This window comes from Sorex araneus, chromosome 3, assembly GCF_027595985.1.
Source record: "Sorex araneus isolate mSorAra2 chromosome 3, mSorAra2.pri, whole genome shotgun sequence".
Lineage (NCBI taxonomy): Eukaryota > Metazoa > Chordata > Mammalia > Eulipotyphla > Soricidae > Sorex > Sorex araneus.
The window spans coordinates 193,078,189-193,101,446 of NC_073304.1; the positions used below are offsets into that span (position 1 = coordinate 193,078,189).

The 23,258-nt window shown below is 61.4% G+C and overlaps 1 protein-coding gene across 5 annotated transcripts in view; it reads right to left on the bottom strand.

Annotated features, from left to right (window-relative positions):
• ABR (ABR activator of RhoGEF and GTPase) overlaps window positions 1-23,258 on the bottom strand; it is a 198,509-nt gene that overhangs the window by 29,241 nt on the left and 146,010 nt on the right. For 4 of the 5 annotated variants that reach the window (XM_055131987.1, XM_055131989.1, XM_055131988.1 and 1 more), the window contains 11 exons: window positions 22,457-22,517; window positions 17,773-17,825; window positions 17,116-17,256; window positions 15,434-15,555; window positions 12,856-13,021; window positions 7,195-7,317; window positions 6,922-6,997; window positions 6,404-6,508; window positions 5,579-5,653; window positions 2,931-3,028; window positions 2,707-2,838 (listed from right to left, as the gene is read on the bottom strand). In XM_055131987.1, coding sequence (XP_054987962.1) covers window positions 2,707-2,838; window positions 2,931-3,028; window positions 5,579-5,653; window positions 6,404-6,508; window positions 6,922-6,997; window positions 7,195-7,317; window positions 12,856-13,021; window positions 15,434-15,555; window positions 17,116-17,256; window positions 17,773-17,825; window positions 22,457-22,517 — 1,152 coding nt within the window. Of the gene's footprint in view, window positions 1-2,706; window positions 2,839-2,930; window positions 3,029-5,578; window positions 5,654-6,403; window positions 6,509-6,921; window positions 6,998-7,194; window positions 7,318-12,855; window positions 13,022-15,433; window positions 15,556-17,115; window positions 17,257-17,772; window positions 17,826-22,051; window positions 22,167-22,456; window positions 22,518-23,258 lie in introns of those variants that run through there. The other variant, XM_012931925.2, reaches the window with a different exon arrangement.

Consider the following 23,258-nt stretch of genomic DNA (forward strand, 5'->3'; position numbering starts at 1 on the left):
CCTGGTGCTCTCTCCACCCCTCCCGAGAGCCACACGGCAGCCTCAGTGTCCGCCCCTCCTCTGGCTTCCCGCAGCTCACAGAGGGAGAACCTAGAGCAAGCACGGTGGGCGCTGGTGCCAGCTGTCCAGCCCGGCTTCCTTCCCTGGGGGTGGGGGACGCACGCCCCGCGATGCTCATGGAACACTCCTATCCACGGGACCTGGGGGTTGCTTGTGTCAGTGCTCACCAGCCACGTGGTGCCGGGCCCGGGCCTAAGCCCGGCGTGTAGAGCCCTGCAGCCCCTGCTCTGGACCCGCACCTGCCCCGCCCGGTTACTGATCTGTTTGCTGACTTGCTGGGCCGGGCCGGGGCTTCCTCCAGGCGTGACCACGTACACGGCAGGCGAGACTCCCGCACCATGGCGCCTGCCCCACTGTCCGCATCTCTCAGCGAGGACATTCCCGCCCCGAGGGTGCAGACTGGCCAGGGAGCTCCCGATACCACACGCCGTGGGCATCTCGCCTTGCTCTCCAGGACCCTGGCGGACACTGAGACTTGTCTTCCCCACCTGGGAGTGGACCCCCCAGGGGCAGCCCCCGCAGGCAGATGCCCCAGCAGGAACCCCCGGTCGAGGGGAGAGGGCTGGGCTTTCTGGAAGGGAGCCTTGGCCCACCGCAGGCATGAAAGCAGGTGCTGGGGCACCCGATGCCTGGGCAGTGCCACCCCCCGAGGAGGCAGCAGGGCCTCCCGCACAGGGTACCTGACCTCTCACTGGCCGACACAGTCACGGGCTCTCAGGCCACTCTTATGCGGGGCTGGGTGAGGGGCGGTGAGGTCCCATTCGGGGAGGACCCCCAGGGACTCAGTGGTTGTTCTGCTGCTGAGGGCCACCCCCTGCCCCCCCACCCCCACCACCACGCCAGACAGACGCAGACAAGGAGACTCATCCCCGGAGCCCAGGCCTGGAACTTAGGAAACGGGGATCCTCTTGGTGTCCTGGTTGTGCTGAGCGACGGAGGGGTGGGAGAGAGATGGCGCCCTGGGCCCCTCCCTGCCTTTCCTCCGGGCTACCCCCAAACACTCAGACCTTCCCATCTGCCCCCATGTGCGACAGAGCCCGGCCTGTCCCTGGCGGGGGTGGGGGTGGACACCGTGGCTCTGCAGGGCCTGGTCATTCATCCTGGACATCCTGGGTGGCTCTGAGGGTGGTCCCAGCACGTGGGACCCGAGGAGTGGCCCTTCCCGATGCCCGCGGCTGTCTCTGCCCGACGGGACAGGCCCGGCCGGAGGGGAGGGGTGGTGCAGGGTTGCAGCTCTCTCCCTGCCCACTCGCAGGCCCGGGCCAGTTGGCAGCCCAACAGTTTGTGTTTCTTTTCATACCAAAGCCCGGGCATTTAGCATTCCTCGAAGCTTAAACACAGAGCCGTTCGCCTTCCCAGACTGCTTTTCTGCCTTGCCAAACATAACCTGGCTTCCCCGGCTCCCCCTGCCTCCATCTGCTCCTGTCTCCGAGAGGCAGTGATTTATGGCGTGCGCCCCAGGGGCCTGGATGCTGACAAAGCAGGAAGGAGGGCGGGGGACTGAGGGCCGGGAGTCCAGGTGGGCACGGAGGAGGACCAGCGAAGGAACCCTGGGGCGGGCTTGCCAACCGTCCCCGCTGCACGACGACCCCCTGCATTGCGCCTGCAGCCGCCCCACGCCCGGGTCTCTCTCGGGGCCTTCGGGGCCAGCCACGAACCCCAGCTGCTCACTCAGCCAGCCCAGGGCCGTGCAGATGGGGCTGCAACCCCTCATCTCCGGAAAGGGGGCCAGGTCTGGGTTGAGCGCGCGCACCTTACTGCCTCAGTAAGGAAGACGTGGCTTGTGGTTGCCTAGCAACACCGTCTCCCTGGTGACGGCGCAGGTCTCATGTTGAAGCTGGGGACAGGAGGCGGGCAGCAGGACAGACAGTCCACAGCAGGCCCTCGGGGCGACGCCACGTTGGGCTCCGCCGAGCGCCAGAGATCGGCAGCCACAGAGTCAGAGGCCTCCAACCACAGCCCATGTCCAGCACGCGCAGTTACTGGGGCTCCTGGCCACGGACTCCCCCTGACACCAGGCTGGCCTGGGGATCCAGCGGGGCCGCACGCATGTGCGGAGGAGGGTGCCGGAGTCCACTCACGGGAGAGGGAAGGCCGCTGTCTCGCTGTCACGGGAGCTCTCTGCAGAGCCTCGGGCAACAGACGGGCACACCCCCCGGGAGCCTGGCCCGGCCCAGACTCCGACCACAACAGATCCAACTCCACAGAGATCCACAGACCTGCCAGTGTCAGCAAACTGCACAGGGCAGTGAGGACCCCAGCCGGACCCCAGCCCCCCGGACCCTCCATCCAGGGTCAGTGCCAGCCTCCCTGGAGCCAGCTGCCAATCAAACGCAGCACCCTGGCAACTGCTCAGAGCCCCTCCACTGGGCGCAACACGCTGGGCAGTGCCCACACCTCACTAGGAACACAGAAACGGCACAAGCTGAGGGTCTGGGACCCCTGAGTCCAAACCCCGGGGTCGATGCCTCAGCACCTCAGCACCGAGCGACTGATGCCAACACGGAAGCCACCACTGGCTGCAGTGGGTGTGGACCCCAGCCACGGGTACGTGGGGGTCCCTGGAGCAGGTATGGAAGCCCAAGGGCGGACACGCACGGGCTCTGGGGCCCAGAGGTCAAGGCGCATGGCCCCCCGACCCCTCACCTGGATCTGCCCTTTGCCCATGATCTTGTCTACGATCTCGTTGTTGTCCTTGTTGACCTTGGTCTTGTCGTAGCACTTCTCGTAGCACAGGATCCGCAGGGACTGGGAGCCCTCCAGCTCGATCTCGAACTCCTGGGGGGGAACGGGAGTGAGCGCTGAAGCCCACGGCAGGGAGCTGGCGGAGGGGAGGGGAGGGGAGTGCAGGGCGGGGGGCGCCCCCTCACCTCATCCCACTTGGGCTCCATCGTGTCCCGGAACACCCTGGTCTTGGCCTTGCTGACGAAGTAGCCGAAAGAGTCCACCTCCAGCGTGCAGTAGAGGTCTGAGAGGCAGAGACGGCCGGTCAGGCGGGAGGGTGGGGGGCAGAGGCAGGAATCCGTCCCTCTCAACATCCCGGGGGGTCCTGGGTGCTCCCTACAGCCCCAAATGCTTCGGAGACCAGCCGCCTCCCTCTCGTCTGGACCCCAAAGTCCCTGACCCAGTCTCAGCCCAGCTGCTGTCATCCACCAGTGAGGCCTCCGCCAGCACCTCCCTGACCACATTGACCCCCTGACCATGCTGACCCCCAGGCTCCTGACCACGCTGACCCCCATTCCCTGACCACACTGACCCCCCAGGTGCCCTGACCACGCTGGCCCCGAGCCCAAGGCTGCCCAGGGGCATCAGACACGGCAGTCAGTGTCTGTGGGACAACCCACCGCCCCCCACCACGCGCAGGCCGTCCCCTCACCGCACTTCCCCTGACACACCAGATCTTCCCCCTGAGCACTGGGGGCAGGCGGGTCCCAGGGACTGAACCCGGCGGCCCCAAGCACAGCCTGCAGGGCCCCTGAAGCCTCCTCCTGGCGACACTGGCCCGCACCCTGGGCACCGGGAACAGGGCTTTGGTGACCTGGCAGGCCCTGGGGGCGCGTGTCTTACTTCTTGGTGTGTGTCCACGGGGAACGAGGGCGGTGACCCAGCAGCCCGGAGTCGGGAGTGGGCGGCCCTGGGAGCTCGGGGCCCCGAGGGCTTCGGGCAGCGGTGGGCGACTACCCAGGCCCGGCAGGCCCTGGCCCGGAGACCTCAGGGGGACGGCAGCTGGGGGAGAGCACCGGGCTAAGGGGGCGGCGCCTGGGGTCATTCCTGGGGCTCAGGGACTGGTCAGTGCTGGGCCTCCAGCAGGCAGAGCGGGCGCCGGCCCCGGGCAGAGGCAGCCTGCAGGCGACAGAGCATCCGTGCAGTTTGCCCTGGAGTGCTGGGGACACGGAGAAGCTGACTACCGAGGAACTCACGATTCACCTGATGTCTCCGAGGGGCTGATTGCAGGCAAAGAACAACCTCTGTGGGTGACCCCAGGGAGGGGCGAGGGGCCACCCTCACTACCAGGGAGGAAGGGGAGGGATGGGAGCAGGCAGAAAAGAAGTCAGAATCTTGGGGGTTTTTTTGGGTCACACCTGGCAGTGCTCAGGGGTTACTCCTGGCTCTGCACTCAGGAATCACTCCTGGTGGTGCTCGGGAGACTATAAGGGATGCTGGGGATCGAACCCGGGTTGCCCCCGTGCAAGGCAAACACCCTCCCTGCTGTATTATCACTCCAGCCTGTGTGTGTATATGTGTGTGTGTGTGTGTGTGTGTGTGTGTGCGCGTGCACATGCGTGTGTGTTGTTCTGTGGTGTCTAGCATGGAACCTGGGGCTACACACATGCAAATTAAGTCAGGACTGCAGAGCCACACTCGGCCCCAGCCCTGGGATTCAGGTTTCCTGTCCCGTTAAACTTCCTACCATCTCTCTGAGATTCGGTTTTCTCATCCATAAAACGGGTGAATGGCAGCGACATAGTGACCGGAGATAGGGAGGAAGGGGTGGCCCTGCCCACGCACAGCTCTGCTCCGCCTGCCCCGTGTGGGACAGGCAAGCGCCTCCAAACAGACCTGTGTGTGTACTTATCCACGCCCTGTGTATTCCCCGATCAGAGCCTGTGCTTCTTCCGTTTCTGCTGGATCACCTTTTCTTCCGCGAACCTCTGCTCTGGTTTAGGGACAACCAGCTCTTTCCCAGCGAGGAGTACCTCAGCAGGCAGGGAGGACTTGGGGCGGGGTGTCCCTTGGTGAGCCCTCGAGGCTCCATGGCGTGCCTGGGCCCTATGTCCACCTGGGTTCACTCAATGTCAGGGACTCAACATCTCAGGTCAGCATTGCTCCCCACGTGTCTAAGCAGGGGCTCCGTCTGGGCCAGGACCGGCCCACCTGGGGAAGGACGGAACGGCATGCCCCGCTTTCGTGAGGGGTGGCCTGGGACACTGGGCTCCTGGACAGGCATACACTGCCGGGCCTAGGAAGTTTCACACAGGTTGTTTTCCTTTTTGGGTCACACCCGGCAATGCACAGGGGTTATTCCTGGCTCTGCACTCAGGAAATACTCCTGGCGGTGCTCAGGGGACCATATGGGATGCTGGGATTCGAACCCGGGTGAGCTGCGTGCAAGGCAAACGCCCTACCCGCTGTGCTATCGCTCCAGCCCCATTTCACACCGATTCTTAAAGTGAACACGAAGATTTAGACCTCTTTCTTGATTTTTGTGATTTTGTAGAGGTTTCTGGGTCAAGCGAAGGCCTGAGTGATGACTCCTGGATGAATTCTTGAGAACTGGGGCTACTGGGAGAAGCCGGTCAGGCTCAGAGGGGTTAAGAGACTTGCCCAGGGTCACACAGCAGACGGTGGGGTGGAAGCCATAACTCCAGGAACCTGCCACGGGGAGTGGGTTCCTCGCCTCGGGGAACGCCCCACACCTCAAGGCAGCTGGCAGACTGGGGGACCCGAGCAGAGCAGGGCCCAGGCAGTGGGTCCAGAGGGGGCTTTCTAGGCAAGCACTCCTGAGACAGGCACTTACTGGCTGACTGCTTAAACCCCTTGGCTGAGTGGACGATGACGTGGAGGAAGCCATAGAGTCCTGGCGACTCATCATCTGCAAGAGAAAAGGGCTCAAGTCCACACCAGGTTCCCAGCAGGGCGGCTGAGTCCCAGCGCTGGGTCCATGGCGCCCCCTGGTGGCCAAATGAAGGCACTCCCGGCACCCATACTTGTGCGCGGACCAGGAAGCCGGTCCCCACCAGCCTCCTGGGTGAGGGTGTCCCTCTATGATACAGGGCACTGTCCCTGTGCCCCTGAGCCCTGCTGGGCCTGGGCTGCCCTCCTCAGTCTAGCTTTTCAAAGTGGAAATGAACCAGTAACAGCGGTGCCTCTGCGCTACGGGGTGGGGAGAGACGCCCAGCCCTGCCCCTGTGTGGGGCTTGGGGCAGACAGTTTCATCCAGTGCAAAGAGCTTGTCTGAAGCCTCACCATGGGGTGGGCCCTGTCCCAGCGCCCCCGGGCACCCGGAACCCACCCCTCCCACCGCAGCAACAGACTCCCAGCTACTGGCTGGGCACGCACGGCTCCCTGCATGGTTCTGACCCATCACTCAGCCTCAACTCCCCAGCCCTGCCCATGCTCCAGCCTCCAGTGCCAGCATCTGAGCGCCCCCCCCCCCCCGCCCAAGCACAGGCAGCCAGATTGGCCCATCATGCCAGGAAAGAGGGAGGGGCCACCTGGGGGCTCAGCAATCCCCGTGCAAGCCCCCGGCCACTGAACTGCGCAGAGCACTGAGCACAGATGGAGCCGTGCTGCCGCGGGTCTAGCTGGGTCACCGCTGGGGACCCTGGACGCCAGCCCTTACCGTCCTTATTGCTGGTGACGGGGATGTTGTGCACAGTCCGGAGTTTGAAGCAGGATCCCGTGAGCACCTGGAGCTCCACCGAGCTCAGGACAAACGCCTGGAGATCTGCGGGAGAAGCCGAGAGAGGGAACGGTCACCCCAGGTCCACCAGCACCAGTGGCTCGTCCATCCCTGGGGGTGGTGGCGGGAGCACGGCTCTGCAGGCTGTGTTGGTCACGGTGAGGGAGGAGGGAGGGAAGGACGTGGAGCCCCTCGCCGAGGGGCGGGCGCTGGCCAGGCACACCGACGCGTTCCTGGGGCAGCAGGGGCAGGTGAGCGTGCTGGGTCCTGCCACGGACCCCCCCACGCCCGGAGCAGATCCCCCGCCTTCCTCAGCCTCCAACAGCAATGCCAGTTAAGCGGCACCTGTCCTGGCACCTCACAAGGTGCTGAGGGGCAAAGAGGAGCTGCCAGGGATGTGAGAGGGGCTCAGGAGTGCCAGGGGCACTGCGGGCAGTGTGGAGTGGGCAGGCCGTTACCCTTCTTCTGAAGCTTCTGAATCGCCTCTCGCCACTCGGAGCGCTCGTAGTCTGATGACAGCAGGAACAGGTAGCTCTGAGGAGAGATGAGGGGTCGGTCACGCCAGCACACGCCATGTCCCCGGGGTGGGGGGGTCCACAGCAGGACTCCTCACTCGGGCACTGCCAGTGCGGGGACCTTCCCGGGAGGGCACCGTGCGCCCCCCGCAGTACGCGGACGGCGCAGGTGGGAGTGGGGACCCTGACTGTCCCGGGCCCTCCCTGCCTGCTGACCTTTCCGTTCCGGTTGTGGATCCGGAAGGGGATGGTGGGGGAGTTGAGCAGCAGCAGGAACTCGTTCTCAAACATCTTCTTCTTCAGGCGCTCAATGGCCCGGCTCTGCCCCTTGCTGGCTTTCTGTGGGGGAGGGAGGGAGGGCTCTGTTGGATCCCCTCCCCCTCCCCCCCACCTGTACGGCTCACCTGTCGGCTCCCGGTACTCCCGTCCCACCCTACCCACCCCCATCCCGTGCGCTCATCACGGTTTCTCTCTCTTTTCCTGCAACCCAGGGGCCAAGCTGATTCCCGAGACGGGGAGTGATGTCCGCTGGGGGCACCTCCTGTGCCAGCCAATGCAAAGCCACCAGCCCACACTCCATTCGCACACAGCCCTCATTCTTCCATTCTCCGCTCCCTGCCAGCGTTTCCCCTGTCCTCCCTCCCCAGGGCCAGGATGAGACACGGGCCAATCCGACAGCCCAGAGCCCGCCTGCCCGCTCTGTCCACAGGTGCCAGCCCCGTGCCAGATCTCTCTGGGAGGGGCAGTGCTGGCTCCGGGGCAGGTGCTCCCTCCGGCCTGCCCCGGGGGGCTCAGCGCCTCCCTGCAAGGCACCCCGTGGTGTGTGGGTGATGCCCTCTTTCCTCTGAAACAGTGAAGAAAACTTGCAGTGCCATGAGTCTCTCTGTGCAGCCTCCTAGTCACGTCTACACATCAATTCCTGGGGCCGGAGTGACAGAACCGTGGGCAGGGCGCGTGGCTTGCATGTGGCTGGCCCTGGCTCAATCCCCAGCATCCCCTATGGCTGTCCCGAGCCCTGCCAGAGGTGATCCCCAAGCAGAGTCGGGAATAAGCCCTGAGACAGTCAGGTGTGGCCCTGAAATAAAATCAACCAACTGAATCCTGGGTGCCAGCCGGGACACTGGCTTAGACATCTCACTTCCCCACACAGAGCTCTGACTCCCGGGCACGGGAGGCGCCAGCCTGGGCGCTCAGGAGACAGCCCGCTATGCCCTCCCACGCTCAGCCTCCCGGGATCAGTCCCCCTGCAGAAACAAGATATTCCCTCTGGAGAAGATCACCTTCTCCAATTTTCCAAGTTTGTATTTTTACCTGCCCCCCCACCCCCCCCCCCCACACACAGTGCCAGGGATTGAATCCAGAGCCTCACAAGCAAGGCACGCGCCTCCCACGGAGCCCGTCCCAGCCTCCAGCTTGGTTGTAAAGAGGCCCTTTTTTATCTCCTGCCACTCAGGGTGTGGCAAGAATCAGTTCTAATACCACAGCACTTTTTCTTTTTTTTAAACCACTAGGCTGACAAAAATTCTGACAACTGCACACAGCACCGGCAGCATGGGGAGACGGTGACTCAGGCGTGCCACAGACGGGGATCAGAGGCGACCGGTGCAGAGGCAATGCTGGCAAGAACACGCACAAGATCTTTGCCCCAGCCCTCCCGCCGTACAGAATTCACCGGAGAGAGCGGAGAACGTGGGGACACTGACGGCAGATTGCGTGTTAAGTGAAAAGAACCAGAAACAGGGCTGGGTGGGACAGCGAGTAAGGGCACTGGCCTTGCAAGTGGCCAACCTTTCAATCCCCGGCACGCTGTGTGGTCCCCCTGAACCCCGCCAGGAGTGGTCCCTGAGTGCAAAGGCACTGCCAGGTGTGATCCCAAAACTAAAATCCAAGAAAGAAAGAAAAGGAAAGAAAGAAAAAAGAGAAAGAGAGAGAGAAACAAAGAAAGAGAGAGGGGCTGGAGCGATAGCACAGCAGGTAGGGCGTTTGCCTTGCACGCGGCCGACCCGGGTTCGAATCCCAGCATCCCATATGGTCCCCTGAGCACCGCCAGGAGTAATTCCTGAGTGTAGAACCAGGAGTAACCCCTGTGCATCACCGGGTATGACCCAAAAAGCAAAAAAAAAAAAAGACAGACAGAAAGAAAGAAAGAAAGAAAGAAAGAAAGAAAGAAAGAAAGAAAGAAAGAAAGAAAGAAAGAAAGAAAGAAAGAAAAGAAAGAAAGAAAAGAAAGAGAGAGAGAAAGGAAGGAAGGAAGAAAGAAAAGAAAGTGAGAGAGAAAGGAAGGAAGGAAGAGAGAGAGAAAGAAAAAAAGAAAGAAGGAAGGAAAGAAAGAAAGAAAGAAAGAAAGAAAGAAAGAAAGAAAGAAAGAAAGAAAGAAGAAAAGAAAAAGAAACAATCTGAATAGGTCCCTGTGTGGTTGAGCAGCTGTCAGAAAAAATGTGATGGACCAAAGTGGTGTGTGGTGCTCACTGAGCAAATGTGTGAGCCACCAAGCAGCACACGGGGCTCTGATCTCATTCCGGAAGAATACACGTACGTATTCTTGTGTATGCCAGCCAGTGCGACAAAAACGGAGAGGCTGGGATAGATTTCAGACTGCTATCAGTGAGATGTGGGTAGTAGTCAGTTTTCCTTGATACACTTTGCGAGTAAGAGCATTTCTTTTCTTTTTTCTTTCTTTCTTTCTTTCTTTTTTTTTTGGCTTCTTGGGTCATACCCGGTGTTGCTCAGGGGTTCCTCCTGGCTCTGCACTCAGGAATCACTCCTGGTGGTGCTCGTGGGACCCTATGGGATGCCAGGGATCGAACCCAGTTTGGCCATGTGCAAGGCAAACAGCCTACCTGCTGTACTATCACTCCAGCCCCTCAGAGTATTTCTTGTTATAACAGGTGTTACTTCTGGCTCTGCACCCAGAAATTAGTCCTGGCGGTGCTTGGGGGACCTATGGAATGCCGGGGACTGAACACAGGTTGGCAGTGTGTGAGGCAAGCGCCCTACCCGCTTTGGCCCCTAACAAGCCAGTGTTGTGTGGATGACTAAGAAACTTGTGTCAGGGGTTGGACAGATAGCACAGCGGGTACGCACTTGTCTTCCATGCAACCAACCTAGGTTCGATCCCCAGTATCCCATATGGTTTCCTAAGCTCTACCCGGAGTGATCCCAGAGCATCATGGTGTGGCCCAAAAGCAAACAAATAGAAAAGAATACTGTTAACCAGAGTACTGTCATCAAAATGGGTGAAGAGGGCCGAAGAGATACTACAGCCAATAAGGCACTGGCCTTGCATACGGCCGACGTGGGTTTGACACCCAGCAACCCATATGGTCCCCTGAGCACCGCCAGGGGTGATTCCTGGGTGCAGAGCCAGGAGTAACCCCTGTGCATCACCAGGTAAAGCCCCCAAACAAAAACAAACAAAACAGGGAAGAAAAACAAAAACCTTATAGAAATAGTTCACAGCTTCCTAGCGGCTTCTAGACTGAGACCTGGAGTGTCACTGGCCCTCCAGTGGCCGGTCACGTGGGGTCACGCAGCAGAATGGAGCGTAGGAGACTGAGGGGTGCACCCAGGCAGGAGGGAGGCCCACTGCCGGCGAGAACACAGCCCTGGGTGGGGTGCGGTGGGCAGTGCCGGGCGCGGCCTGGCCCCCACTCAGACACTCAGCCCCAGACACCGTGAGGTGACCAGCGGGTCAGGAGAAGGATCGGAGCTAGGAAGACCCGCAGGGGGCTGGAGGGACAGAGGAGGGGCAGGTGCTCGCCGGGCACATGGCTGACCTGGGTTTGAGCCCCAGTACCACAGACGGGAGTGAGCCCTGAGCGCAGAACCATGGCGAGAGAAAGACAGGCCCACACAGGCCCTCTGTGACCTGCTTCTCACGGTCATTTCCGAAGCCTGTTTGTCCCATCCAGACTACAGGGCAGGGATGGACACTGGACACAGGGCTGGAGGCAGTGCCGGGAGTCCAGGAAGGGAAGGATGGAGAGAACGGAGCAGTCACGATCCAGGATGGACGGCACAAACTGCACCGAGGCCGAGGCCGGGAGGTGGGAGCAAGCAGGTGCCCAGCGGCCTGGCGAGTGGCCCTGGGCAGCCCCGAGGCGATGTGGGAGGAAGAGTCCACCCAACCCGGTCATTGATGCCAGCCCTTCCCCTGGGGAGCCGGGGGCGGGGCCCCTTTCCGACAGGAAGTGAAGGCTCTCCGGTTCCGCTGAGACACTCTGGCCTCCTCCCTGGGTCCCGGGGCATGACGCTCTCATTCTCTGGCAGTGCCAAGCATGTTCCACTCAGATTTCCTCTTCATCTTAGAGGTTTTCATTTGGGGGAGGGGGGTGACGACGGAGAGATAGTCCAGCGGGCAGGGAGCCTGCCTTGCACGCTGCTGACCCAAGCTCGATCCCTGGCATCCCACATGGTCCCTCAGCCCCCAAGGAGAGATCCCTGAATGCAGAGCCAGGAGGAAGCCCTGGGTACTGCCGGATGTGGCCCAAAACAAAACAAAACAAAGAAAGTTTCACTTTCCAGGATTGTACATACCTAACTGTAATTCTGTATTCTAACCGTTGGTTTCTGATTTCACCGTGCTGTGGTCTCTGAACATGACCAGTGGATAATGCGTGTGATAAGACCCCCCCACAACACGATAACTTTTTTGCGGGACAGAGCCCTCCCAAGCAGTGCTCAGGGGGGTTCAGGGGGCCCCTCCTGGCTGTAATAGTTGTTTGTTTTTAATTTGAGATTTTTTTTGCAGTCTAACTCTCTAGGATAAATTCATGTGACAAGAATGTCAGCTGTGGGGGCCGGAGAGATAGTACAGCGGGGAGGGCATTTGCTTTATACAAAGTTGACCTGGGTTTGATCCCCGGCATCCCATCTGGATCCACTGAGCACCACCAGGGGTGATCCCGGAATGCCAGAGCCAGGAGTAATCCCTGAACATCACTGGGTGTGACCCAAAAACCAAAGTAAATAAATAATTTTTTTTTTTTATAAAAGAATATCCGCCATCTGTCAGAAGCTTCTGTGTGTCTGACATCGTCTACTCACTGTGACTCTAAGTGCCCCTTTTCCTCACCTGCCTATCCCCAGAGGCTCCTGGGTCCTTTCTCCTACACTCACCTGCTTTCCTGCTTCCTTTCAGTCTGCCTTACCTTTCTCTGGCTGACTCCCCGCTCTTACCCTACTGTGAGGACAAGGGTCTGGGCCACACAAGGCAGCTCTCAGGTTACTCCTGGCTCTGTACTCAGGGATCATCCTGGAGGGACTCATGGACCTCCTGGGGGTGCAGGTGACTGAATCCGGGCTGGCCACGGGCAAGGCAAGCACCCGACCTGCCGCGCTCTCTCTCCAGCTCAAAACTTCCCATAAGTGATGCCATAAACTCATTGGCCTTCCTCCATCAACGTAGTGCTTTCCGGCTGTGGTCGGCCTTTCCCCGGGCACCTCTAGGCTCCAGACTTCACACTCTATAGGGCCAGGGATGTGGCTCGGGGGTCGAGCACATGCCAAGGGAGCCTGACGTCCTGGCTTTCTCCTAGGCACCTCCCGGCCTCCCAGCACTGCAAGGTGAGACCCTTCCAATGACACTGAAAAAAAAACAGGGGGTCCAGGAGACAGCGCCCAGGGCCGGAGCAGCACTCTGCATGCGGGAGCCAGGCTCAGACACCGGGCACCTCTCAGCTCCCTGAGCACTGCTGGTGATTGTCCTCCAAGCACCACCCAAAAAGCTTCCCCCCACACAAAGGAAATCAAAAGACCTCCCATTCTGTGTCCTGCCGCTCTTCCTGGACCCCCAACCTCCTTTCCTTTCCCTGACGAGACCAGTTCAAAGGGTCACCTTCCCAGTCCCCGCCCTGCTGCCAGGTCCTACTCACTCACCTCTTTCTGGATTTCACTCTTGAGGGCAGAGATCTTCATCTTCATGTCCTCCAGCTCGTGGTCCGGGAAGGGGTGCACCTGGGGGCTGGCCTCGGACTCCTCGGGGGACGGGAACACCAGGTCAGCCAGAGGGATGTACCATTTGCAGTCGTACTGCTGGTGCTTCCTGCAAACAGGCCAGCGGGAGGTGAGAGGTGGAGGGAGCCCGGCTCGCCGCACCAGAACTGCTGGGCCCAGACCCCCCAAAGACACCCGGAAGAGATTTGGGAACCGGTCACAGGCAAGGACTGGAAATGTACCCCCGGGGTGATGGGCGTCGGTGCTGTGGGCCAGGAGTAGCCAGGCGCTGGCCTGGGCCTCAGTCTGGCAGCTCCGTATAAGCCCCCCAAACCTCAGGGCTGTGTGCAGAGCGGTCCCACGCTCCTGCTCCCCACTGCACTCTCCCCCGCTCTAGCCTGTGCCGCCTGAGCACACCGCCACGCCCGGCAGGCTGGAGATGGGCTACACACACGACCCGAATCCCATCTCTTTGTTTTCGGGGCCATACTCGGTGGAGCTCAGGGCTGCCTCCTGGCTGTGGACTCAGGGATCACAGCTGGCGGGCTCGGGGGACCTTATGGGGTGCCGGGGATCCAACCCAGGTCAGTGGTGTGCAGGCAAGCTCCTTACCCACTATGCTATCACTCTGGCCCCAGAATGTCATCTCATCAATATACGTCACCCGAGGGACGGGGCTGAGGAGCCACATCTGAGCCCAGTGGGAGACCGTTCATCACCGTGGAGGGCTGAAGGCGGGTGCCTGCAGGCGTCAACTGCCCTCAGCCCCGGAGGTCTCCAGCGGGCACTGCTTTCAGCCAATCACCGCCTCTGCTGAAGCTCAGTCTGACTCTTGCTGCCTCACCCCAAGGGGACGTGGCTTTGCACAGCTCATCCCGGCCACCACGGGCAGTGAGTCTATGGCCTGTCTGCCCTGGGCTGGGGGGACGGTGGCCCTGGCACACAGTGATAAGGGAAGGCAGCGGGGAGGCGTGAGAATGACACTGAATGACCTTCCTTTCTGGTGGCACAGAGCAAGCCCCTGTAACGGGTACAGGGATCAAGGGGGGGAGAAGCTTAGGGGTCTGATCAGGGTCGGGTTCCATGTCCTTCTACTTCTAGGTGTAAAGCTTTTTGCATCTTATTTAACTTTCTTGGATTTTTTTTTGGGGGAGGGGGGAGGGAGCACACCCAGCAGAGCTCAGAGCTTACTCCTGGCTGTGTGCTCAGGGATCACTCCTGGCAGGGCTCGGAGGACCATACTGGGGTGCTGGGGATGAAACTTAGGTGGGCCGTGTGCAGGCACCCCCCACGCTGGACTATCACTCTGGCCCCTTATTTAACATTTTTAAGTGTCTCTTTCTCCAGTGAGACAGGGATAATTAATACCTACTCTGTGGAGTTCCTGGGAAGTGAAATATGTGAAAGAACATATTCGGAGCACTTGGCACGGCAAAAGCACTCAGTAAGTGGCAGTCAATGAATATTCACTGGGTTGCAGCTAGCAAGGATTCAGAGATGTCTAATACGAGAAGAATGCGTGAGTAAACGGTGGCAGAGCTACTGGCAACATCGTGTAGGAAAGTAGAGTGATGAATATGAAGAGCAGGCAGCAACAAGGAAAACGCTTATGACGTGAAACGGAAAGAGCAGAGCTCCAAGTAGGGGTCTTCACTGATTACAAGTGTATGGTGGTGGGGGGGGGGGGAAGCATTAAAGAAATGGAAGAATCACAGCAGCGGGAGACTGATGCTTATGTTTGTGTGGGTGATATATATATATGTATATATATAGTAACATGATTGTATCTTATAATTAAAAACATCATTTATTTTTAGAAAAGATTAAGTAGAAAAATTAAGGAGATGGAGGGATCGTACACCGGGTAGGGCACTTGCTTGCTTATAAGTGGCCGATCATGGTTTGATCCCTGGCATCCCTTCTGGTCCCAGAGCACTGCCCAGAATAATTTCTGAGTGCAGAGCCAGGAGTAACCCTGAGCATCATAACCAGAAGTGGCCCTCAAACAAAAACAAAACAAAGAAATTAGCTAACCTGAGTTTATTTATATATATGTATATACGCACATACGTGTATATGTATATATGCATATGTATATACATATACAGTAAATTTTCCACTTGTATATGCTGCATAGCTGTCAGAACTCTGGTGGTGCTTGGGGAGCTGGTGTGTTGGAGATGGAACCTGGGGCCCCCAACTATGCCCTGCTGCTCTAGCCACATGCTCGGCACTTAGTTATGATTATTATTATTTCTTTGCTTTTTGGGTCACACCCAGTGATGCTCAGTGATACTCAAGGGTTACTCCTGGCTCTGCACTCAGGAATTACTCCTGGCGGTGCTCACGGGGCCATATGGGATGCCGGGGATTCAACCCGGGTTGGCCGTGTGCAAGGCAAACGCCCTACCCTCTGTGCTGTCGCTCTGGCCCAGTAATGATCATTTTTAAGAGAAACCAAGCTCAGATGGCATCCAGCAGCCTTGAAGCCAGGAGCCGTGCCCCGGCCGTGCACACTCACCCCGCCGACGCCTTCTTCAGCTTTGCACACAGCAGGACGTCTGTGAAGAGGAAGACGTGGCGCAGCTTCCGGGAGCTCTCCGACACCTCCACCAGGAAGCCGTCCTTCACCAGCTGCCGGGTCTGAGGGAGACGACCCACCTGCTCAGGGGCGGGGCACCCAGAGCCCAGCCTGCACTGGGGCCCCGTCCAGCGGGGAAGGCCCGAGGACTTGGGGGTGACGACGCCTGACTTGGGGTCACTCAGGCACCCTCTGAAGCCCAACCTGACACCCGCTAGCTGAGACCAACCAAGGTGTTTCACACTTTCCCACAGCTCTGGACAGTGCCCACTCGGGTAGGGGGACCCCTACCCCAACTTGGTCCCTTCACCCTGGGGTAGATACAGACCCTGTTCCTGTCCCCAGGAAGCCCCCGAGAGCAGCCCTCGGGAGTCGACCCGGGCTACAGCTCAGCCTCGGTTGGCAGAGCCGGGCAGATCTGTTTCTGCTCCTGCAGGTGGATCCTGGGGACGGGGGGGCCCTGTGCCGTCTCCGAGGGATGGGGGCACTAGCCCGGAAGGAGCTGTAGCCCCTGGTAAGGGCGCTAGGTTCCACGCAGAGCTCCCAGGCCTGCCCCGCCCCCACCCTGAGAGCCAGCAGCCCCGGCCACTTCTGCTTTCTGTGTGTATCACACACCATGTGACACGCACGCGTGGCGGCAGCGAGTGACCACACTCAGCACGCGATGACCAGGCGCCAAGGGCCCGATCATCTTCCTGAGATCCCCAGAGTCAAGCAGACAAGTGAGACTCGGGTCCCCGGGTTTAGGAACCTGAGCTGGGAACTGCACAGAGGGGCAGCTCCCCGCACCCTGGGGGGTCACCAGGCCGACCCCGAGTCTCACCCCGACCCCAGGAGCCAGGGGGAAGCATGTGGCCAGGCTGCTGACCCACACCAAAAACAGTCTTTCTCGGTCTTTGGTTATTGGGCCACACCTGGCCAAAGCTTGGGCCTTACTCCTGCCTCTCCACTCAGGGATTGCTCCCGACTGAGCGGGCTTTAGGGGCTGCGGGGGCTCGCAGCTGGGTGGGCGGTGTGCAAGGCATGTACTAAGTCTCCGGTGCCCCTTTCATTCTGCAACTCACTTCCCTCACCGGGGTTCCCCGCCTTTTCCAAGAAGGGCTCTCCCAGGGAACCAGAGCCACTGGACCGCATCGAGGTGCTGACAGGACAAGCCAGACAGTTGGCAGTTGGAGGTACCTCGTGTCCCTGCAGGACCTGCGTCCAGGCTCCCTCCCCAGGTCCCGCCTGGAAAGCTCCTGCAGGCTGAACAGAAGCAGCTCAGAGGCCCCCCAGCTCCTGAACCCCACCCGACTGAGCTACGATCTTCCACAGGACCCCAAGAGCAGCCGTCAGCCAGAGGCGGGAGTCAGCCACAGTCCCTGGTTGAGGGGCAGAGCGGGGGGCTTGCAGGAACCCAGCTCAAAGCATCTGCTCCCCACACTGTGGGCCAAGATCCTCTGCCAGACATGGGCAGGGTCTCCTCTGTGGCCTCCCTGGGTGACTAGGATCGAGGGGACACTGGCCTGGATTTAAGCTTCCAGCCGAGAACTCGAAGGCTCGGTGCTGTGCTGCGGGGGCGCGGGGGGTGGGGGGGCAGGCGCGGGGTTAGCGAGGAACAGGGCAGGGTGCGGGGAGCTCACCTCCCCCTTGGGGGTCGTGACCGCTGTCCGGCGAGGGTCGATGTCCTCATTGATGCTGGACAGGAAGTTCTGGGAGATGCGGAGGGCGTCCTGCAGCAGCGGGTAGTCGGGGTGGTCCACGGGTGTGTGCTTCAGCAGGTCCTGGGGAAGGACGGGCGGGGCGTGGGAGGGGCGTTCCGCCTCCAGGGGAGACAACTGGACTCTCGGTCCTCCCCAGAGGAATTCCTAAGGGGGCGCTCAGGGACCCCCATATCCCAACCTGGTCCTGCCTGCAAGACCCAAACTAAATGTCAGGGTCCGAGCTGCAGGTGAGGGGCCCAGGGAGCTGCATCTCTGCTGCTCCCTGTGGAGGGAGGAAGCCAGGTGGAGCTCCAGCTCTGCGGGCAGCTGGGAGAGACCCCAGCCACCCCTGCCCCCTCCCACAGCTGCTCCAAGGACACTGGAAACCACCAGGCAAGGGAGGAGGAGGCAGGAAGTGGCCGCCTCCTAGGGAACGTTTGGCCAAATGTCAAGTTCAGCAGCCTCGCTATATTTAGGCCCTGGCCCTGTCAGCACGCGGCGGGCAGCGCACTCCCGGCCAGCGAGAAGCCCTCCGCCTAACTGCCCCCCGGGCCCTGGCCGGCCCTGAGCCCGCTCCCGCTCAGGACGGTCACTTACATGCAGGACCAGCGTGCTCCTGGTGACCCGGTCAATGGGCTTGTAGAGAAGAGCTGTGGGAAGGAGGCGGGCCAGGTGAGGACAGGGGACAGGGACGTGGCGCCGGCGCCCACCGCGGGCCAAAGGGGCTCCACTGCCCCTCCCCGCCCCCCCGCCCAGGGCAGGCCAGACCACATCACGTGACAGCCCGACACACCACCCGGGCAGCCTGGCCCCCACCTCCACCATCAGGGGGTTTGCTCAAGGCTGTCCCCCAAAGCCCGTCCTGGTCACACCAGGCTCAGAACAGACACGGACACACCCCGCCGAGCTCCAGCACGCTCTGGGTCACACCCAGGAACCCAGAGGTGGGGAGGGGACAGCTTTGGGATGGTGGGGGGTGGCAGCTACCAGGTCCTTTTCCCACTCCTCGGGCCCGAGGTGCTCCAGCAGAGAACTCCCGGCTCCCCTCTGACCCACACAGCCCCGCTCTGGTCCACTCGAAGACCCCGTCACATGCCTCAGCCCTCCCCGAGATGAGACAGGGGCGGGGGGGGGCGCTCGGGAGGCAGGCAGCTCCAGTGCCCTGCGCCCAACAGCTGCACTCTCAGCTTTCAGGGGCCCCCTCAGGGCTGGGAGCCACGAGAAGTGCAGACAATGCAAGCTCAGCAGGGCGCCCAGGGACACCCAGGGATGCCACATGGCACTGCTGAGATGCATCAGGGACAGGGGCGGTGGCAGCGGGTCAACCAGCGAAGCCTTTGGCAGACAGCTGCCCTTCTCCCCCCTGGCGCTGGCCCTACACCTGGAAACTGGCTTCGTGGGGTCACGAACTCTGTGGGGGAACAGGTTCTGGAGGGAGGATCTTAAACTGGGAGTCCCCCGGGCCAGGCTGTGGCGGGTCCCAGGGCCAGCTCTGCCGCAAACCAGAGTCTCGGGCAGGCTCGCTCGAAACTCCTGGGCACAGCTCTGCACGCTGACTCCGGGGGACAATCTGCCGTGGGCAGACAAGGCATCGCACCAAGCGCAGCCGGCCTGCCCTGTCCGCAGTCTCCGCACAGCTGCCCATCAGCATCCCTGGGAGAGCTCTGAAAGGTCACAGCAGGGGCCCGGGCCACGGCTCAGAGGGCCGAGCACATGCTGAGCGCCAGAGAAGCCCGCGTATGGTCCCCAAGCACAGCTGGGAGTGACCCAAGCACCAAACACAACAAACCCATAAAAAGACACAGCTGCGGGCCCCCACCCCGCCACACCTCATCAGCTTGTCTCTGCCGGGAGGAACCGGCGACCAGCAATGCTTGGCTTGTCCCGAGATGCCGTGACAGATGGAAACCACTGCTCTATGCCGACGTACTTCCCAGGACTGACTTCGAGTCCCCCGTAATTTAGCAATTTCTAGAGTCCCTCCCCATGGGCTCTGGGAGCTGGAATGGACAAGACCAGGCTCAGGTTACCAGGGGCCGTGAGGAGAGCCCTGTCGGCCCTCAGGGGGACACGGGCTACTGAGGGGACCCACCCAAGGCCCAGCCCACCTCCATGGGTGAGCACTGTGCGCTGAGAGTCCCTGAGAGGCCCGAGAAGGTGCCTGGGAGAGGGGGCGCGGTCAGACTCAGCTGGGCAGCCACCCTATTCCTCTGACAGGGGTTTTGGGGGGGGGGTCCTGCAGCCTCAGCCTGGGGCACAGCATGGGGAAGAGAGCTGGGAGGGAAGGGGGGAGGTGGGGAACCCCCAGGACCTGCACCTGAGAGGCGGGTGGGGCCCCTCTCTGGGCTCCTCTCACCTGTTCTGTGGCCGCCACAGGTCAATCGATTTCCCCCCACCTCCCACCTCTCCATCACGCAGTTTCTGCTCCTGCGACACACATAGTTGCCCGAGATGTAGGGCAACTGCCCCTTCCTCCTGGAAGCCTTCCCTGACCAGGACTTTTGCCAACAACACCCACAGTGCCTCAAAGTGAGAACACAGGCAAACTGGTCTCTTCTACTCTGCTGGGCACTGACTCTGCGTCCAGTGGCATTAAGCTAAGCAGTTTCATGAACTGTATTTTGGGGGGGCGGGGGTGGTGGTGACAGGGGGGCACACTGAGCAGTTTTCTCAGGTCTTTTTTTTTTTTTTTGGGTCACACTTGGCAATGTACAGAGGTCACTCCTGGCTTTGCACTCAGAAATCACTCCTGGCGGTGCTCGGGGGACCATATGGGATGCTGGGAATCGAATCCGGGTCCGCTGCGTGCAAGGCAAACGCCCTACCTGTTGTGCTATCGCCCAAGCCCCTTGCTCAGGTCCTATTCTTGGCTCTGTGCTCAGAGATCACTGCTGGCGGTGCTCGGGGGGGACCATAGGGGATGCTGGGGACTGAACCCAAGGAAACCGCCCTCCCCACTGTACTATCGCTCCGGCCCCACGGGGATTGTTTCTCTTGATGGAAAAAGGTGAAGCAGTGATCACTTGGGCCCATTCTACAGGTGAGCAAAGTTCTCAAAGGCACAGGGATGTCAGGGGATCGGCACCAGCAGTGATTGGCTTCCAGGCCTCCCCACACCCCCACCTTGAGGCCCTCCTCACCCGCAGGGAAGAACAGCACCCCCTAAACTCAGTGAGTCCTGGGGGCCTGGAGAGATGCACTGCAGAGTGGGGAGCTGGCCTCTCCTGTGCCCGGGGGCCCGTGCCTTCCCTCCGCACCCCACCCCTGGCTCCCCAAGGAGTGGGCAGTTTTCAGACAGCACCCGAGGGAGGCCCGAGTCCCAGGCTGCAGCATCTCCGTGGGTCTTGACACCAGCACCCCTCAGGGACGGGACAGCAGACCCATGGCCAGTACCCCGCCCCCCACCCAGAGCTGAGCCCATGGACACCCTGCTGGACAGCGCCCCTGAGCTGCCTTTCACGGAGGCAGGGGGAGCACAGGGCACGCTTCCTCCCCAGGGAGCAGGGTTGACACGCCATGGAGGTTAGTACAGAAACAAGGGCTAGAGCGATAGTACGGCAGGGAGGGCGTGTGCCATGCACATTGACCTGGGTTTGATCCCCAGCATCTCTTATGGTCCCCCGAGCACTGCCAGGAGTAAACTCCTGAACACTGATGGGTGTGACCCCCCCAAAAAAACAAAAGAAAAAAAAAAGAAACCAAGCAAGCCAGATTCCCCCTCAGGTCTTCACACAGCCCGGCTCAAGGGCAGCTCTGCCCGGGCCCCGCCAGCCTGAGTCGGAGCCAAGGTGGGATGCAGGGCAGCGCTGGCTTCCTGCCTGTGTGGTGGCTGCCCTGGGTGGGGCCCCTGGGGGCTGCTCCCCTGGGAGGGGTCTTCCACACAGCGGGGCTGAGCCAGCACAGAGGCCTCTGGGAGGCGCCCGGGAGACCTCAGTGTCTCTGTCGCTTACCACAAAAGGCAAAACCAAAAGTGACAAAGGGGGCCTGGCAGGAGGGGAGAGGAAAGGCCTCCACCTTCGGCCTGCCTGGGACACACGCCCTGAAGCACCACCCCCCAGCCCCCCATCCCACCCCTGCCTGCCCACCCGTGGCAGCTGGGGCCAAGCCCAGGACACTTCCTGCCTCCGACAGCAGCTCCCAGCACCAGCCTGGGCAGAGCAGGAGCCCCAAGGACAGCTGCTGTCCCAGGACCTCCTGGTGGACTGAGCGGCACTGGGCCAGCCCCCGTGACCTTCACAAAGCAGCGCCTGCCACGCCCCCTCTCCCTGCCAGCGCCCGGCCCACCTTCCCTGCCCAGAGCCATGACCCCCGGGGACCCCCTGGTGTGGGACAGACCTCGGCCGCGCTCCCCAGCTGCACCCACGTCCTGACAGCAAGCGAGCGGGCGAGGTACCAGCAGCATGTGCCCTTCCCGCACACAATACCCCGCGGCTCCCAAGACAAAGAAACTCCCAACTTCTCCCTCCAGCCGAGCCCCCCAGCCCAGCAGGCTCTCCAGACCCCCAGTCACCCTCTGCTGGACCCTGCCCACCCTCAGGGCCCCCGGTGGTCATGCCCACAGGTGGAGTCAGGCCACTGACCCCCATAGCCACTCCGGGAAGTTGCCTGCAGCCTCTGCAGCCAGGCTATCTCCCGCCCATCCTCTCTCAGGGTGCCCGGCCCCCTCCAGCCAGGCCCTTCCATTCATTCCAAAAGCCACCCCGAGACTTCAAGTCCAGACTCAGGGGGCGGGGAGGAAGGTGGCTGGGAGACAGGGCACTCGCCCCCCTCCTTTCTCCGCTCTCCCGCAAACCTGGAGCCCCTCATTCAAGCCCACTGGGGTTCCCCTTACAGCGGGGAGCCCGGCCGCGCCCCGGAGAGAGGGGGCCTGGGTTACCGTAGGTGCAGTTACAGCAGAAGCGAATGATAAGGAGGATTTCCATGGCCGCCTCCGTCCCCGCGGCAGGAGCACACGGCCATCGCTCCCAGCTCCGGTCCCACCAGCAGCCCGGCCCCTGGCCACCTTGCCCTGCCTGCTCTGCCGGCTGCCACCGCACAGCCTCCAGAACCAAGTGCCCACGCCCGCCCGCCAGCGAGAGCTCCACCGGCAAGGGGGAGGGGAGGCGCGTGGAGAGGCGGGAGGAGGGGGCGGGAGGGGAGAGCCGCCTGCTGGCATCCTAAGGAAAAGCACGTTTGGAGCTGGCCGGCTGCCTGGGGACCTCGTGCACGCGCTCACAGCCGCAGGCCGCGTCCACAGAGCAGACAAAGGAAGGGGACTGTCCACCGCCCGCTCCCCCAGTACCTTCCATAGTGACCGACGTGTGGCTGTCCTTGGAATCCTTGGGGCCTTTCACTTTGAGCTCCTGCCAAACAGAGGAGAGGCATCAGGCCCTGTCCCGTCCCCCCTGTCCGGAGCCTGGCGGGGAGAAGGGTTCTGAAGCCCCCCAGGGTACAATCGCAAGCAGAGGGACAAGGAGCAGCAGGTCTGGGCACCCAGAGCTCCATGCAGGCCAGCCCTGGACACGGGGGTGGAGCCTGGGGCTCGAGGTCCCAGAGAGGGTAAGATTAAGGGGTTCCTCTAGACCAATCCCCGAAATTGGTCTGGAGGCTCGGAGGGTCCTGCAGAGAAAGAAGCCCCTCCTTCGAGTCCCCACCGCTCCCGAGTGCTGCTTCCCCGACATATTAGCCCGGGGCACAGGACGGGGCACGGGAGGCCCTCGGGGCATGAGCCCCACACACTTGTGGACAGTGGCAGGTAGGGCCGCACCCAGGACCGAGCGGCTGAGCGTCCAGGACAACCAAGCGAGGGCCTGTCCATATGGAGGTGGGGGGACTCCTAGCCTGTGAGGGACGCAGAGGGAGCCACACTGGCCCGTGGACAGCAGACTGCGCAGTGTGGCCTGTAACTGGAGCTGTAACACAATCCCCACTAGGTAGGCAGAGTGCAGGAGGGCGCCTCAGGGGGGTGCTGGCGGGAGGAGGGGGAAGGTGAGGTCAAGGTCAGGCTCCCAGGTGACACTGTCTGCTCCTCCCCTGAGGAGACAAAGGTCTCTATCTGGGAGCATCTCATTCCCTTCTGCCTCAGGCCGGTTCTAGGCAGAGAA